The sequence below is a fragment of the Microtus pennsylvanicus genome, chromosome 1 (genome assembly GCF_037038515.1).
Source record: "Microtus pennsylvanicus isolate mMicPen1 chromosome 1, mMicPen1.hap1, whole genome shotgun sequence".
In the NCBI taxonomy this organism is placed as follows: domain Eukaryota; kingdom Metazoa; phylum Chordata; class Mammalia; order Rodentia; family Cricetidae; genus Microtus; species Microtus pennsylvanicus.
The window spans coordinates 4,104,573-4,121,481 of NC_134579.1; the positions used below are offsets into that span (position 1 = coordinate 4,104,573).

At 36.4% G+C, this 16,909-nt stretch overlaps 1 protein-coding gene across 2 annotated transcripts in view; it reads right to left on the reverse strand.

The window, feature by feature from the left end:
• Positions 1–16,909, reverse strand: part of Epha3 (EPH receptor A3) — a 294,989-nt gene that overhangs the window by 88,684 nt on the left and 189,396 nt on the right. For both annotated transcript variants that reach the window (XM_075951454.1, XM_075951387.1), the window contains exons 4-5: positions 8,052–8,207; positions 6,982–7,317 (exon numbers count right to left, since the gene is read on the reverse strand). In XM_075951454.1, coding sequence (XP_075807569.1) covers positions 6,982–7,317; positions 8,052–8,207 — 492 coding nt within the window. The remainder of the gene's footprint in view (positions 1–6,981; positions 7,318–8,051; positions 8,208–16,909) is intronic.

Consider the following 16,909-nt stretch of genomic DNA (forward strand, 5'->3'; position numbering starts at 1 on the left):
AACATGGTTCTTAACTAGAAGAATAGAAACTCAATGGTTTCTATTTGCAAAGAGTGGAGAAGGCAAGATCTGGGCTCTGCCGTGGGCTTCAGAAGTCATTACTTTTTTGCTTATTTCGGTGTCTTTATCTTTTCTAGCCTGTATGCCCTTTACATAAGAGTCTGAGAGCGAACATTTTTTCTATGTGAGATGTTACTCAGAAAACAAATCCCAAGTGCTCAAGCCATTGTTCTAGTAAATTTCCACATTGAGAAACTGCAAACCCCTATCAGTTGTGGTTCTCATGTGCCTCTTCCCTTTACATAGATCCACCCAGTCCTATAAAAGGCTGTGTCTTATTTTCAGTGGCCAAATGACAAATAATGTGAATTCTGTTTAATAGGATTCCTGGCAAGTGAGTTACATAGCAGAAATAAGTAAGGATATATTATATCTGTGTAAAATATTGCATTCCATATGAATAGGAAGCTTGATTCACCAACATGTATAAACACAGACAAATTAATTGATAACACTGAACTGGCTGATGGGAGGCCTCCTGGACAGTTGCAAAGATGCTCTGAATAAAAGGCCTCAGGGAAGAACAAGTTCATTTTATCTCACAGAACCAAGTTTATTTGTTTATTATTTCGAGACTATTTTATAACAGCAACAGAAACTAATACAATTCAAAATGTATGTTTTTCTTCTTTCACTATGGAGAACATAGGAATCTAGCAACCAAACTACATCTGTTTATCTATCTAGCCTATCTACCTATCTGTGTACCGTGTATGTATGTATGCATGTTTGTGTGTATATATGTAATATGTATGTATGTATGTATGTATCTCTCTAGTTAGATATTCATCAGTTTGTCATATATGCATATGTGTATACATCTATCTATATACCTACCTATCTATTTAGCAATCTGTCCATCTTTATTCTATTTATGCATGCATATATGTCTATAAGTATGTATGTATTTACCTATCATTTATCTATCTTGTCTATCTATCATCTATGCATGTATGTAAGTTAGTATGTCTCTACGCATTTATAATCTATCTTTCTATGTATCTACCTATCATCATATATCTACCTGTCTTTATCCTTCCTTTTTGAGGGAGATAAATGTTGATTATAGACCTTAGATTGGTCTTGAAATCTTCAGCCTTCTGTGCCTGTTAGTTTCAGAACTGGGGATTTGTAATTGTGATAATATTTCTGTTTCAAGTTATAAGGGGTAAGCGTGTGTATGTGTGTGTGTGTGTGTGTGTGTGTGTGAGAGAGAGAGAGAGAGAGAGAGAGAGAGAGAGAGAGAGAGAGAGAGAAGTACTAGAGAATCATGTGGAATGTGTAGGCTCTTATGTTTATAATTAAGCAATGAGGGAAAATCATGATGCCATTGGATAGAGTTAGCTACTATCTGAATGCAAGATAAATTACTAGTTGTCTTCATTCAGCTGCAGGTGCTTCTTGGAGCCTCTTGGCAGCTGGCCTGCCTGACTTTCCACAGCCAAACCAATCAATTTCATGCAGGGTTTTTAGAACTTTTCAAATCTCCTTGATGGGAGTTCCTTGAAGATAGTCGCCACATCTTAATCATCATTTTTGAGACAGGGTTTCTCTGTGTAAGAGTCCTGACTGTCCTGGAGCTCACTTTGAAAGCTAGGCTGACCTTGAACTCACTAAGATCTGCCTTCCTCTGCCTCCCATTGCTGGGATTAAAAGCATGTGCCACCACCACTCAGCAACAACTATCTTACTTTTTAACATTAGAGTAATAATATGGGCAAAGAATTATTATCAGAAATTCTATGCATACATTCAAAATTCCAATATTTAATTAAATAAAAAGTAAAAGATCAGTTTACTACAGGAAAATGGTAAGTTTAGAACTGTGCTCTTAGAGGAAGAAGAATTAAAGTAAATAAGAAAAAAAGGTAAAATGTGCTTCCAAAGAGCAGCAAAATGGATACATCTACAAATCAAGTCCTGAGCCTAAGACCCCGGGATCATTGCAGAAGAGGAAGAGTATGATCCACACAGAATCGGGTAAGTGAATGTTAGCCCACAGGGAGTGCACAGTTATGCATTGTGACCTTGTTGGAGTAGGTTTGGCCTTGTTAGTGAAAGTGTGTGGCTGTGGAGGCAGGCTTTGAAGTCACATGCCCTTAAGCTAGACGTAGAGTCACAGTTTCTGTTGCTTGAGGATCAAGATGTAGAACTCTTAGCTCATTTTCCAGGACCATGTCTGTCTGTACACTGCTGAGAACCTCACATGACTAAACCTCTAAAACTCATAGGTAGCTCCAATTAAACTTTTCCTTTATAAAAGTTGCTGTGGTCATGATGTCTCTTCAGAGCAGTAGAATCACTAAGTCACGAGAGGAATGGGAAATTCACTGTGAGATTGTGTTTCCTTGTAATATCAGGAGCTACATCCACAAAGTTTCACTAGGACGGCCTAAATATGAGGTAAACAGGGATAACAATGAGACATGTAAAAGTAGACAGGTGAAAGCCCATTACCCTCAGCCCTACACCAAGACCTAGAGGTAACTAAGGAATGTTAAAAGTTTCCAATTGGTTGTCTAATACCTAATGCTCTCTCCTGAAAAAAATATATATAAGTAACATTATCCAGCCTGACCTGATTGAACTTATGTATCTTATGTATTTAGGAATATGCATGTATGTTACACACACACACACACACACACACATATATATACATACATACATACATAATACATACATACACATATACAAACTTAATAAAATAAAAGACAGAAAGATTGTAAGAGCCAGAGCTGACAGTTTACACCCAGGAAGCAATAACTTCCAGACACCACAGGATTGACACACACTAAATTCACACTGTAGCATCATGCACAGGGCCTGCACAGGTTCAATTTACAAGGTGTCCCAGTGATGAGAGGGGGAATTAGACAGACACTTCCATCAACTAAAATATTTGAAATTGAAAATTAAATCAAATATAGAATGAGACAATAAAGAATAATTCATAAAAGCTACAGTGAACACTTTACTTCAATTTGTTTGTTATCATGACATGTTGTCTTTAAGAAAAAGAAAACCAAAGCAACAACAAAACCAATAAACAAAACATGAAAGAACACAAGTTAAAAGGAGATTTACTATTTAACACATTATTAATCTGAAATAAACAGATGAAACTACATTTAGAGATAGAAGCATAACATTTTCATTCCTTTCTGTAAGGTTATTGGCCTCATGTTATCTCTGTCTGTGGTTTACCAGCTCCAAATCTTCAGACATGAGTAGATAACTTAGAGCAACTGCAGAAAATAAGAAAAGCAGGAAATAAAATTTTAGCACAAAAAAGAGGAAGCTAGAGAGGGAATGGCAGGATAGAGGCTGTGTAGAGGAGGGCACGGGGAAAGTGGGGAGGGCATCAATTGAAGAGGGAAAAGGAGGGCAATTACAGGAGAAGAGGAAGGTAGGAAGGGAAAATAAGACTAAAGTTGCTTGAAAATCATAAGGAATCATTTTTATTAAGCTAAATTATATTTAGGATGGACATACATTACATAGACACAAATGTATATACTATATATGTGTTGTATTGTGTGTGTGTGTATGTGTAATGCCTATTATTGTTGCCCTTGGTTTCCTCAGAGACTGAAGTTTAGTCCCTATTGTTGAAAAACCATTCACATCACACAGGATTTGAAGAATTATACCTGAAGCAAACCTGAAAGTGTTCTCTTTTGAGACTTTACAAGCTTCCAAGGGAAGGAAGCAATCAATACAACACAAGCAGCTGAAACACCGACCGTCCACATCAATGGCCAGAAAGGAGATGTATCCCTATAGGCACACTAGTGGTGTTCCCTCCCTGGTGGTAACCCAATAGGAGGAAAATGATGCCAGATATTGGAGACCCAGGCAACATTCTAGGGCTAGTGAAGTTATGGACTTTAGTAGAGAACCTTATACCATCACCTTACTACACTAGCTTAATTCCTAACTGCTTGTAAAATACTTATTCTTATACAGGTGGGTGTAGTTCCCACCCCTCATCAAAGAAATTAGAAATCCAAAGTTGGTCAAAAGGCAGAGAACAAGTCACCACATCATGCCCAATTCCAATGAGTCATCTACAACTCAACTCCTGTACCCAGAATTCAGAGAACATCATACAAGAGAGAATGGAAGGAGTGCAAGAACCAGAAGACCATGAAATCTTTTGTGATATTGCTAATGCCTAGAAATGACAGGAACTCTTCATCCAACCACATCGCTGCCTAAAGGAGACCCAAACAGCACCAATAGACATGCTACCATAAAGAGTAAAATTTCATGAGCTGGTAACCCTAGACCGGAAACTACAGACAACTAAGGAATAGAATAATAATAACAGGATAAATAGACTTCTCCAGAGAGCCTAACTAACTGGTTATTCAATACAAATTAGTCATCCCTGAAATCATATATCTGTAACACTAAATGGACTGGGAAATTTGTATTCATATTTTGTCAATTTATATTAGTGTAGATAACATAACAAAGAAAAGAAAACCATAAATTTGAGAGGGAACACTGGAGGAATTGGGAAGAGGAAAGAGAAGGAGAGAAAGGACATAGTTATATTTAACAACAGATAATGACAAGAAAGGCAATGAATTTGGAAGGAAACAAAAAGGATTATGTGGGAGGGTTATGAATGAGAAAAGGGAAGAGGGAAATGATGTAATTATATTAAAAGCTCAAATAAATAAAATAATTTTAAAACATCCTAACTTCAAATATTTTATTTTTTAAAAAATAAGGAAGTAAGGAGAAAATTATCTGAGTATTATGGAATATATGATGAGATCCAGTCTTAAGAAAATTGGATATGACAGAGGTAATTTTGTGCAGAGTCTCCCTTTGAAAGCCCCATGGTAATAAATAGTAATGGCCAGGTTTTCTGTTGCTGGTCATGACAGATAGCTCTACGGCCACTCTCCATCTTCTGATTGCATTACTGTTCTTTGCTTCGTGGGACATACCATGAACAGCAGTGTAAGAACGATGAGGAAGCAGAGTTAGGTGGGGAGATAAAGGAGTTTGAAATCTTGATGAAATATTTGGAAAGTGTCTGGATCTTTTCCAGCAGAAGCATTTGAACAGACAGAGAAATCAAAATTTCCTAAATTCTCAGACTCTGCCCCTTCATCTAATCTGAATTTGTTATCTGCTATAGGATACTTAAACGTCATCTGTGCAATGCTGGAGATTAAGACTAAACAGATGGATATTCCACCCGTGGAGTGTACATTTCCAAAAGTGAAAGTTAAATATTCCTACTTGGAGGAATAAGGTAAAAGGTGGCAATTTATTTTAGAATGTAACTTTAATTTGTTTATTTTACAATCTGTAATTCTTCCTCTACATGTTTGACTTCCTCCATTCCTGATGGATATGATCTTTATATAGGAACCATGTCTATGTTTTTAATCTTACTGGCTTTGTGCAAGCATCGAGAGCTAGGAACTGATATCCGAATTTACCACATAATCCTCTACAATTTAGAAGGTGCCTTATCAAGTGGTTATCTGGAAGCTTTAACAATGTAATCAAGAGGGGGATCAGGAAACTCAATCTCAGAAACTAAATTAAAAGGAACACATTCCCTTTTGGCCTTTATAACCATGCCAAAGATAGAAAGAACAGAAGGAATTGAAGCATGGAGGCATTATATCCAGCACAGCCACATCCTTCAAATGCCTGGGAGGTTAGTTTTATAAGGCTACCAGTCCATTAACCTTCACAGGAATAAGAATAAAGTAAAACAAAGAGGCATTCTCAATAGACATAGTGCTGCTTACATATAACCATGCTGAAAAACCCTGGGGATTGAAGATAAAGAAAGAACTTCTGCCCCCACAGGCATACAAAATGGTACAGACACCATGTGATAAACGTATCGTTTCTGTTGTTCCACACTGGGTCAAATCTGCTATTGAAAGAAAGAGGACTCAGTTTAGGAATAGTCAGGGGTGACTCCTAGTGGACCTCTGCCCCATTCACTGATTTATAACGGGCAGTGGGGGGTGGGACACACAATCTCATCTATTTTGTAGGATCCCAGTCTTCTCCTTGTTGCCTCCTTGCCACTCCCCTCTCAGTGGATATATTCAGAACTATTAATTTTCTGATTAATGCATTACCTGAAAGCCAGAGAGGAATGATAAGATAGGGCACAGGAGCTCCTGCTTATTTTTAAATGTTCTTGTTTGACATAGGATATAATTAGAGCACAGATTGATGCTCCTGTTTAAAGTAGTAAATCAGTTTGAAATAGAGGATTTCAGTAAATCATTTATCACATCATTAAAACTGTAGAATTCCTGTGTTCACTAGACAGGAAAAACACCATAGTCATTTCATATATAACATGAGTATTGTTCATCTTTCCATATAAAGATAGTTAAATAAACTCATTACACATCTTTTTAACATAAGTGTAAATACTGAGGAACAGGGGGAAGCAAATGCATACTTGCTCAGTTACTGGCTTACCTGTATTCAGCTTAAACTCCCCACTCTTAAAAAAATAAAAGCAAAAAAAAACCTATGATACTCAGGCCTTCCTCACCATACTAAATAAAAAACTAAATATGAATCCAATTTAACCAATATATATTCTTAAGCTGCCTGTCTGGTCTTTGCAAATCTCTCTTACATGTTAAGTTTTTCAAGGGGCCCCCTTGCCACCTCAGGATTTCAACTAGGCAGCAATACATTTAAAATACTTTTGAAATTCCCTTGCAAATATGTTTTATTCTGATTCACAGAATTAAATTGAATTACTAATGTAGCACAATTGTCTAAACAAGAGATTAGAAAAGAATCTGGGGTTTCTTTTCCATCTTCCCATGCAACCATATTTTCCTTGCTTGCTCTGCCCACATGTCCATGGATGGACACGACAGTCGAAGTCTGAAGTCGCCAAAGTGTACTCACCAGCCTGATTAGTTGTGATACTGACTGCAGCAAACTGTCTCGGTGGTGAGCTCAGCTCTGACACCCCGTTAATGGCATCGATCTCAAAGGTGTAGTTAGTGTGTGCCAGGAGATCTGTCACAGTCACCGTGGTGTTGGTGAGTCCGAGCTGCCGAGGGAGGAAGCGGACGTTGGGGCTGCAGGGCTCACACTGCCTCACATTCCACCCACATTTTTTACATATGATGTTGAAGGTGATATCTTTCCGGCCTCCTGTGTCCAGGGGCCAGCTCCAGTCCAGGATAACTGAGGTCTCGTTTATGTTAGAGATAACATTTCTTGGTGCGGATGGAGGTCCTGCAAAATAGTTCCACAAAAGATTAATGAACATTGCCTCTGATTTCCACTAAACAGGAAATGGGTAAGTAATAAAGGACGCGAAGAGGTAAATATCTATCCTGTCCTTATTATCGGCTCCAATTCATCCTCAGAGGATCCATGAGATTATAGGCACATGGATTCAAGAGGAACGATCTCGCCCAGATATGAACTGGAAATTTCTCCTCATGATTGAGGAGCTATTTACAGTGTCTAACAAAGAAATTTACTACTATATCCAATACCCTGGTGAATAGTTATGAAAACTTCAGGATTATGTTTATAAATCTTAGTTCCTGCCCCCGACTTTTTTTATTTACCGCGATCTATGACCAAGAGACAGAAAAGGGTAATAAAAATCCCCAAACCTAAATCCCCAATTGTAACCTCCCCTGTACTGGCGAGTAAATTCATTGCGAGATTCTAAAGTCAGATACAGAATTGCGTTTACTTTATACAGTGCTGCATCGCAGAAAATGTTTTTAAAACGAATTCATATTTATTTGATAAATGTTGCATTTGAGATGAGTCAAGCATGAAGAAGGAAACAGAGTTTTCAGTTTGCATATGGAAAACAGAAAGAAAAGGGCAATGCTGCATACACACATGACACACACACAGACACACACACACACACACCTCAAAAACAAACAGCACAGACACAGGATAAAACAAACCAAACATGGAGCATGGGTTGCAGCAGAACTACTCACGGGTACAAGCCATGGATGGAGGGTCTTTGTCTGCCCGGAAATAATTATTCTCACACCTGCAGTTCATTGAACCGTCTTCATGTGTCGAGCTGTGTGGTGGGCATTTAGCACACTTGGCAATACCATCTGAGGCCTTGTAGAAGCCTGGTCGACAAGCTGCAAACAAAATGGCTCTTTTAAGATCTCTGCAATTGTTTTGCATCTTGAAATGTGTAAAAAGATTGCTGGATGTCAGAGCACTAATTTTTTTAAGAGAAAAATGAATTTGTCTCCTCCCATAATTTACAGAAACAAGTGATGAGGGCAATGTGATTTCCCCTTGTATTCATTTGAATTTGATTTGCACCAAATGTCAAGGGAAATAAAGAAAAAATAAAAGCCCCACGATTAAGATCACTTTGGCACTAAAGTATGGTGAGTTTTTCAGCTCGCTTCTTCACAGCTTTTCTTGGCATTGGACATTTTGTGGTGAGAATAAGGCAAAATTTTGTCATGATGCAGTCATTCTGATTCCACAACATGAGGCACTGTGTGTCCTATCCGCACTGTAGTTACCACTAAACTGCCTGTTGACATGTTTTTACATTTCTATCTGTATAGAGCTTTCCGCTGAATACCTTAAGGGGCAGAAGGGAAAAAAAAATCACGGTGTGCCGCATATCTTAAGACTGTTAAAGGATTTTCTTGAGCAATAATTATTACTATTTGTCTGGATAATGTCTCTTAACTTCTAGGACAATGGCACACCCACAGGATTTAAGTTCATTTCCTTATCCACATCTGAAACGGAAAACGCTTTTCTCATTTACACTATTGTAGGTATGAATTGTTACTAGGTAAAAGTTTCTTGCAAATTAAAACTGTCAATATTTTTTTTCTGTGCACATCTCTTCATAATGTAGTTTTATAAGTCCAATAAGCTGTTTGTCAAACACTGATTATAGTTTCCCATTTAGGCTCCATATAGAGGACTGTCTCCCATTACTTTCATTTAGTCTGTGGAACATCTAACATGTTCCTCTGTTGCATTTGAATAATTGAAAAACAAATTGGGAACTGAAACCACTGTGAAGTTTCTAACAAGAGTTCATTAGAAATTATTATAGGGAAGGAATTTCGCATCCAAATTCTGGGCTTTACCTTTTAAAACGCAAAATAAAGGATACTTTGAAATAGGATGGTTTGTGGCCTTTGTACATACATTAGCATGCACAGAGTGTAACCAAATTTAATAATTTTCTTCTATCAACTTTGTCTTGTGAATGAAGTGCTATTTTCACTCAAAGATAACTTATGTGAACAGCTGTTAACTTCTACAGCATAAAGCTCAATTCAGAAGGAATCAGCTCCATATACGCAATGAATTCACTTTTATTCACTCCCATAGATACAAGGATGGATCAACATCATCCAACATATAAACAAACTAAAAAAAATTGATCATCTCAGTAGATGCTGAAAAAAGCATTAAATAAAACCCACACTCTTTTACCTTAAAGGTCTTGAAGAGTTCAAGGATACAAGGACCATTTTCTAAGCATAATAAAGGCAATATACAGCAAGCTGACAGCCAACATCAAATAAATGGAGAAAAACTCAAAGCGATTTTACTAATAAAATCAGGAACAAGACAAGGCTGTCGACTATCTCCATATCTATTCAACAAAGTACTTGAAGTTCTTGCTAGGGCAATAAGAAAACAAAGGGAGTTTAAAGGGACACTAATTGGAAAGGAAAAATTCAAACTTTTGCTATTTGCAGATGATATGATAGTATACATAACTGACTCCATAAATTCTACAAGGGAACTCCTATAGCTCATACACAGTTACAGTAATGTGTCAGGATGCAATATCAACTTTAAAGAAAAGTAGCTCTCCTATATACAAATGATAAAGGGACTGAAAAGAAATCAGAGAAACATTACCTTTTATAATAGCTACAATAACACAAAATATCTTGGGGTAAACTAATCAAAGGCATAAAAGACCTGCATGACAAGAACTTTAAGTCTTTGACAGAAGAAATTGTGAAAAATATCAGAAAATGGAAAAAATCTCCCATACTCTTGGATATGTATGATCAACACAGTAAAAAAAAAAAAAAAGGAAATCCTACCATAAGCAATCTATAGATTCAGTGAAATCCCCATCAAAATCCCAGCACAATTCTTCACAGACCTCGAAAGAACAATATGCAAACAAAACCCAGACTACTCAAAGTTCCCTGGAATAAACTGAGAAAGATAAAGAGGTAGAAGGGACCATTACAGTCACATAACTGATGAAAATCATCCTGCTATTTTCTAGTTCCTAAAAAGATTGTCTATTCCAGAATTATTTTGTAATATATGAATTATATATTCATTTTGTTGTTACACTGAGGTACTAATGAATAAATCCTATCATCTTAATCCAATCTACACTGTAATACACATATCCACCCCCATTGCCCTTAAGCACTTTTAGAAACGATTCATTTTTCACATACTGGCACCAGAAATGATATAAATTACATAACAAAACATGTATTCAACTTCTATTTCAATTTAATTCATTTCAAAATGGCTTTTAATTTTTAGGCAGGGCTTGCTGAGTCTTTCAGCAACTTAAGTTGCAGTGTGCTGTTGTAGCTTGTTATTTTGTTTGCTTGTAAATTTATCTGCAGGTTTTTGTTTGAGGCTTTTACAGTTTGAGCATCTGGCATAAAGGTATTCACTAAGTACTTGATCAGTTTTTCTTCATGTTGTAAATGCCTATGTGATATTTTTAAAATGAAAAAGCCACATCTTAACTACATCACACTCCATCTAGATTATTGATAACACGAATATAGCTATGATCAATAAGTCTATGCACTTTAATATAGTAGTTGCAGTTAATAAGTCTACAAGGTACAAACATGGTTCAAGCTAGTAAAGAGAATTTGTTCAATCATTGTTGCGTAATAATAGTGATAATAAAATTAGCTATAAACATATTCAATTTAATATATTTGCCAATTAATTAATTTTGCTTAGGATATTGGATAGGCATGAAGTGATACTTATCTCCAATTCTAGTCACAACAAAAGGGCCTTCAAAAGGCTTGGTGGGGTACGCCTGTAATCTCAGCACTTGGGAAGCATAGGCAGGTGGATCTCTGTGAATTCCAGGCAGGCCCAGGGCTACACAGTGAAACACTGTCTGAAATAAAAGTCGGGGGCACTCTTGAAATGTTAAGTGAGCTATAGACATCTACAGATGGAGTGTAATTTGATAGACCTCATGAAATTTGAGATGGAAGTGGCCACTAAGACTTAATTAAATCCACAAATAGATCAATATGTAAAGGTAAATTATTATTTAGCGACATATTACCAGCATTGTGAAAAACCCTTAATCTTGCTTGTTAATAGAATTCTGATTTTGTTGAGCATTGTAAACTGCCATGTATTCCCTTATTCATATTTTATGTCAACTATGAAATAGTGGCAAAAGTAAAAGCAAAAATTGTGATCAAAATAGTAGAATACTCAAGATGGACAAATAAAACTGTCTGTTTTTGTTTATTATATGCAATTCTAACCTTAACTGTGAGAGCATTATGCCTGTAATGACAGTAGCTTACAAGAGACAGAGAAGTAAAATTTAAGAAAGTAAGGGGAATATGTACCTTATACTTAATGATTCACCCAACACCTGTCTGGAAATTTCTTGAAATTTGAAAGATCATGGCTCATGTTAATGCAAATAAACAAATAAAGCAGAGCTTTGGGAACGTGTAATAATCCTAGGAAATCACATTAGCCAGGGTAGATATGTGTTACATCTGAGAACTGACTTTCAGAAAGTAAGTCACACTGAGGACAGAGTCTGCATATTCTGACAACCAAGAGCTAGAGTGGTTGAAATATCCGACTACTAGTATCTATTTACTAACTGAGTACCACACCTACAATATGTTTTCTACTAACATCTAAATTTAGTAGACATAATCAGTCCTTTTGAATGACAACCATATACACACTTACGTGGAATCATACAGCATTTAAAATAGCATAGATATGAATCTGCTTATTTTATCTTCCGGATTATTCAAACAAAGGAGGGGTAGAAAAGAGGATGAAGTAGACTAGGAGAGAAGTGATAACTTATCTGAGATGAAGAAATTCTGTGAAATTGTTCATAGTAGAAAGGTACTTTTAAATCTGTTTTTATTTCCCTCCTCTTTTTTTTTGTTTCTGTTTTGTTTTCTGAGTCTAGATTTCTCTGTGTACAAGCCCTAGCTACCCTGGAACTAGCTCTTTAGTCCAGGCTGGCCTCGAACTCACAGAGATTCACCTGCCTTTGCCTCCTGAGAGCTGGGATTAAAGGCATGTACCACCACTGTTGGCTTCCTTTGGTTTTTTGAGAGAGCATCTTGGAATAGAGTCCTGACTTGCCTAGTACTAACTGTGTATCCCAGAGTAGCTTAGGAAAGACAATTCTCTTGCTTCTTCTGCACTATTTTGGATTACAGATTATGCTATCATGTCCAACTTATTTTTCTGCCTTCAATTTTAAGAAATAAACAATTTACTCACCGAAACACGAATTTCATATAAAATTTAAACTGCATATATGCATGTTAGAAAAGTAATCATCTAACATTACTTAAAAGTAAGCTTATCACTCCTAAATTTAGTCGTTTTGTCATCTACAACAAATAGGAAACATTTTAAGAAGCAGTGGTGCTGTTGTCTACATATCTCCCTCAAAGATTTTTTTTTTTTTTTACGTTTCATACTTATTGCTTATATGGGGAAATGGGAAAGTACATTATTGGAAGAAGAGAGAGAGACTGTTAATTTCAAAAACAAAGTGAAAACAGAAACTATGGTTTCTACACTCAATTTTAGACTTCAGAAGTTCAAGACAAGAGAAAAACCCATGAATTCCAGACCAACTTGGGCTACAGAGTGAGGCCTTGCTTCAAATCAAATAAACAAGCAAAACCAACAGGGTGGCATGCTGCACTCAACAAGTATGCAGACGATAAATTCTTCCTCTCTTATTATATAATTTCCCTGAATCGTCCCCTGAAACTAGGGATATGTTTGAAAATAAAACTTAAGAATGTATTTTCACATAAAAAGTAATTGCTTTTGAGAAAACAAAAATTTATAATGGGAAGGTTTTATACACACATATGTGTGCATGCTAATATATGCGTATATATTAACATAGATAGAAATATCTCTTTATCCTACATTAAAGCATCTTCTTCCCAGGCCGGAAATTAATTAATACTTAAGTAACTATTTATCAAATATGGATTGTCCATTTTCAAAAAAATATTTATGGAATTACTGAAGACTACATTAAAATGCACAAATATCTGCTTCTCTTCCTTCATTGTAAAACGAGGGCTGTAAAAATTTACATATTTCCTTCATGCAAATCTATTTTATATGCTAAGAAGATAACACCTAGAAAAGAAAAACCATTTTCAAGTAAAGATTAGAAATTTGATGTGATAATGTGTTTTTTTTCAAGGTTGTCCTCTTTCCAGTGATTCCTTCATGGTAGAATTACCTCTGTGAGCTACCATCTCTGGTTTTTCCCTGTTTTTGAAGTTGTTAAGCTTCCTCTGACCTTCCAAAAAGCAACTACTCTAGAGCAAATACAAAAAACTCTTCAAAAGACATGCACATCGAAACATTTTATTCTGCATTTGTTTTTAAGATTTCATTTGTGGGTATATGTGTATTTTTGTGCATATTTCTTCCACATGTTTGTGGATACCAGATCCCAAGGACCTGGAAGCATTTGTGAGGCTACCGATTTGGATGCTGGGAATGGATCTTATGACCCCTGGAGTAATTGTTGATTTTCCTCATCACTGTGCTATCTCTCCAGCCCTAGAATTTAGTTTGAAACTAAAACCCTCAGCTTTAAAGTCAAGGATTACTGTTATACAGACCAGTCACTAAATCAGTAAGCAAAGAATATATAAACAGATTTAAACTGGCTGCCAAATTATAGAACTCAAATTTATAACTTCCCTTAAGTAATCTGGTAGCAAAATATTCTTGGTCAAATGCTGATAAAAATACTATTCGTATATTTCAACTCCATCTTATAAAACCAAGGGCAATTAACATTCGGATGTTGTAAGTGATAAGGAAGTCTTGTGCCACCTCTTTGTTTTTCCTGTTAACTGATTGATTATGTGGTCCTAGGTATGTTGTCTGTGCTTGTTACACAAGATATTTTAAAACTAGTTATGAATAATAACTCTCATCTTTGTTCTTAATAGATAAATGAATGAGGATAATGAACCAGTTTATAATAATCATTGATTTAATGTGGGAAACGCATTCCCTCCAGCCTACTACATTTTAGCAGGGATTTCCCAAAAATCAGACCTCTTTATGTCTTTGGTTTCTTATGTGACGTAAGCACTAACATATTCTTTGAATTTTTTTGTTTTGCAAGTAAGTAGACGGATTTGGAAAGAATCATTCTGAGTGAGGTAATACAGTCCCAGGCAAGCAAATACTACATAATTGCTCTCACTTATGGATGATACCTTTGAATGTTTACATATAAGTGTTTCATTTGGAATGGTCATGGAAATCATAAAATATCAAGTGCCCTTTTTGGAGAGGCTTTGAAGGACGCTGAAGGGATTTATGGAGCAGAAAAGGATACACTTATATATGGGAGCGGTTAAAGTAAAAGAGGGGAATTAGAAGGGATAAATACTACTAAAATCATCAGAATAGTTATGTAGAAACCTTCTATTGTAGGACCTGCCTATAGTCTATCTACATAATATCTAAAAGCAGTTAAAAATGGAGGTACCCTCTAACAGGACAGCAATAACCCTCTTAGATACTAAATGGTAAAAAACAAAAAGTCTGATACAGAAAATTAGTTACTCCTTTTGGAGCCATTTATAAATAAGGTCCCAAAGATTTCCAAATACAGTCATTGCTCTTGGTTACTCTGTCAAACTTTACAATAAGGTCCTGATGATAAAGACACCCCATATTTCTATCATAGAACAGAGAGAAATCCAAATGGGATTCTACTGGATAATTCATCCCTACTGACTTGATTTTATAGTGTTGCAAGTTTCTATGCATGCTTCTGTAGAAACAAAGTAATCTCTATAAGCCAGCTGTGGAAAGGAGTTTGGGGTACAAAGTTCCATTCCTAACCAAAAAGCTGTCCATAGTCCTTGGTTGCTCAGAGAATAAGAGCCCGTTTGCTTTAAGTGTAGCCCCTGATACTGACCAGGTTCCAGAGCAAGGTTGCCTTCCCAAGAACATTTCAGAAGCACAAGTTGTCTTTAAGGAATTTTAAAAAGGGGACACAAAGTTGCATGGACAGAATGAGCTTGAACTGCTATTGACCAAGTTGTTTCCTCATCCCCTTCAGACTAGATACTTTAAGTCTTCTGGAGATTTCTGTCCGGTGCTCCAATGTGTGTCTCTGTCTCTGTCTCCTTTCATCGACTGATGAAGGTTAATATTCAGGAGGATGCCTATGTGTTTGTCTTTGGATTCACCTTCTTATTTAGCTTCGCTTTGGGGAGCCTAGGCAGTTTGCTTCATTACCTCCATTAATTCTCTTATTTCTCTGTTAGTTTTCTGTCTGATTGACCTGTCCATTGGTGAGAGAGGAGTGTTGAAGTCTCCTACTATTAGTGTGTGCAGTTTGATGGCTGCCTTGAATTTTAGCAATGTTTCTTTTATGTACGTGGGTGCTTTTATATTAGGGGCATAGATGTTCAGGATTGAGACTTCATCCTGATGAACTGTTCCTGTTATGAGTATAAAATGTCCCTCTCCATCTCTTCTGATTGATTTAAGTTTGAAGTCAACTTTGTTAGAGATTAGTATGGCCACACCTGCTTGTTTCTGCCAGCATTTTTATAATTACAGTTCTAATTTTCTTCTGTTCATTTTTTTCATTAAGAAATATAATTAATAATAATGTAACATTTTCTTGAAGCTGAGAAATACTCTAATATGTGTATATTCCATACTTTCTTCATCCATTCTTCCATTGAAGGGCATCCGGACTAGCTGAACATAGCGGACAATGAGGACTACTGAGAACTCAAGAACAATCGCAGTGGGTTTTTGATCCTACTGCACGTACTGGCTTTGGGGGAGCCTAGGCAGTTTGGATGCTCACCTTAGGAGACCTGGATAGAGGTGGGCGGTCCTTGGGCTTCCCACAGGTCAGGGAACCCTGATTGCTCTTCGAGCAGATGAGGGAGGGGGGCTTGATCAGGGGAGGGGGAGGGAAATGGGAGGCGGTTGCGGGGAGGAGGCAGAAATCCTTAATAAATAAATAAATTTTTTTAAAAAAAAGAAAATATAGGAGAAAAAATATTAAGTCTTCTGGGAGGCCGAGGAGATTATTTTGTGCATGTGAAATGCACACTCAGAAGGGCCCAAGTTTGAATTCCTAACAGCTGTGTAAGAAGCTGCATGTGACAGTGTATATACCTATACCTTCAGTACTGGGGGAGGGGTGGTGACCCAAGAAACTCTGGTCCCCAGCAAAACTCTATGTTCAATGTTACAAAGAAATAAATTAAGGTGATAGATCAGGATACTGACATCTTCCTTTGTCAACATTCTGTATTTGTAGATATCTGTAGATAGATACACATGTATCTATCTACAGTACTCATATAATCATATACGATCATACAAATCTCATTTGGTGAAAATTAATCAAAATGTTGAATTAACTTAAATTTAAAAATTACAAAACGATATGAGTTTATTCTCTTTTAATGATAAAGAAAATCGTCAGATGACCAAATGTTAAAAATACAGTTTAAAAGAAATTGCCTTTACATTCTTTAGATTAGTT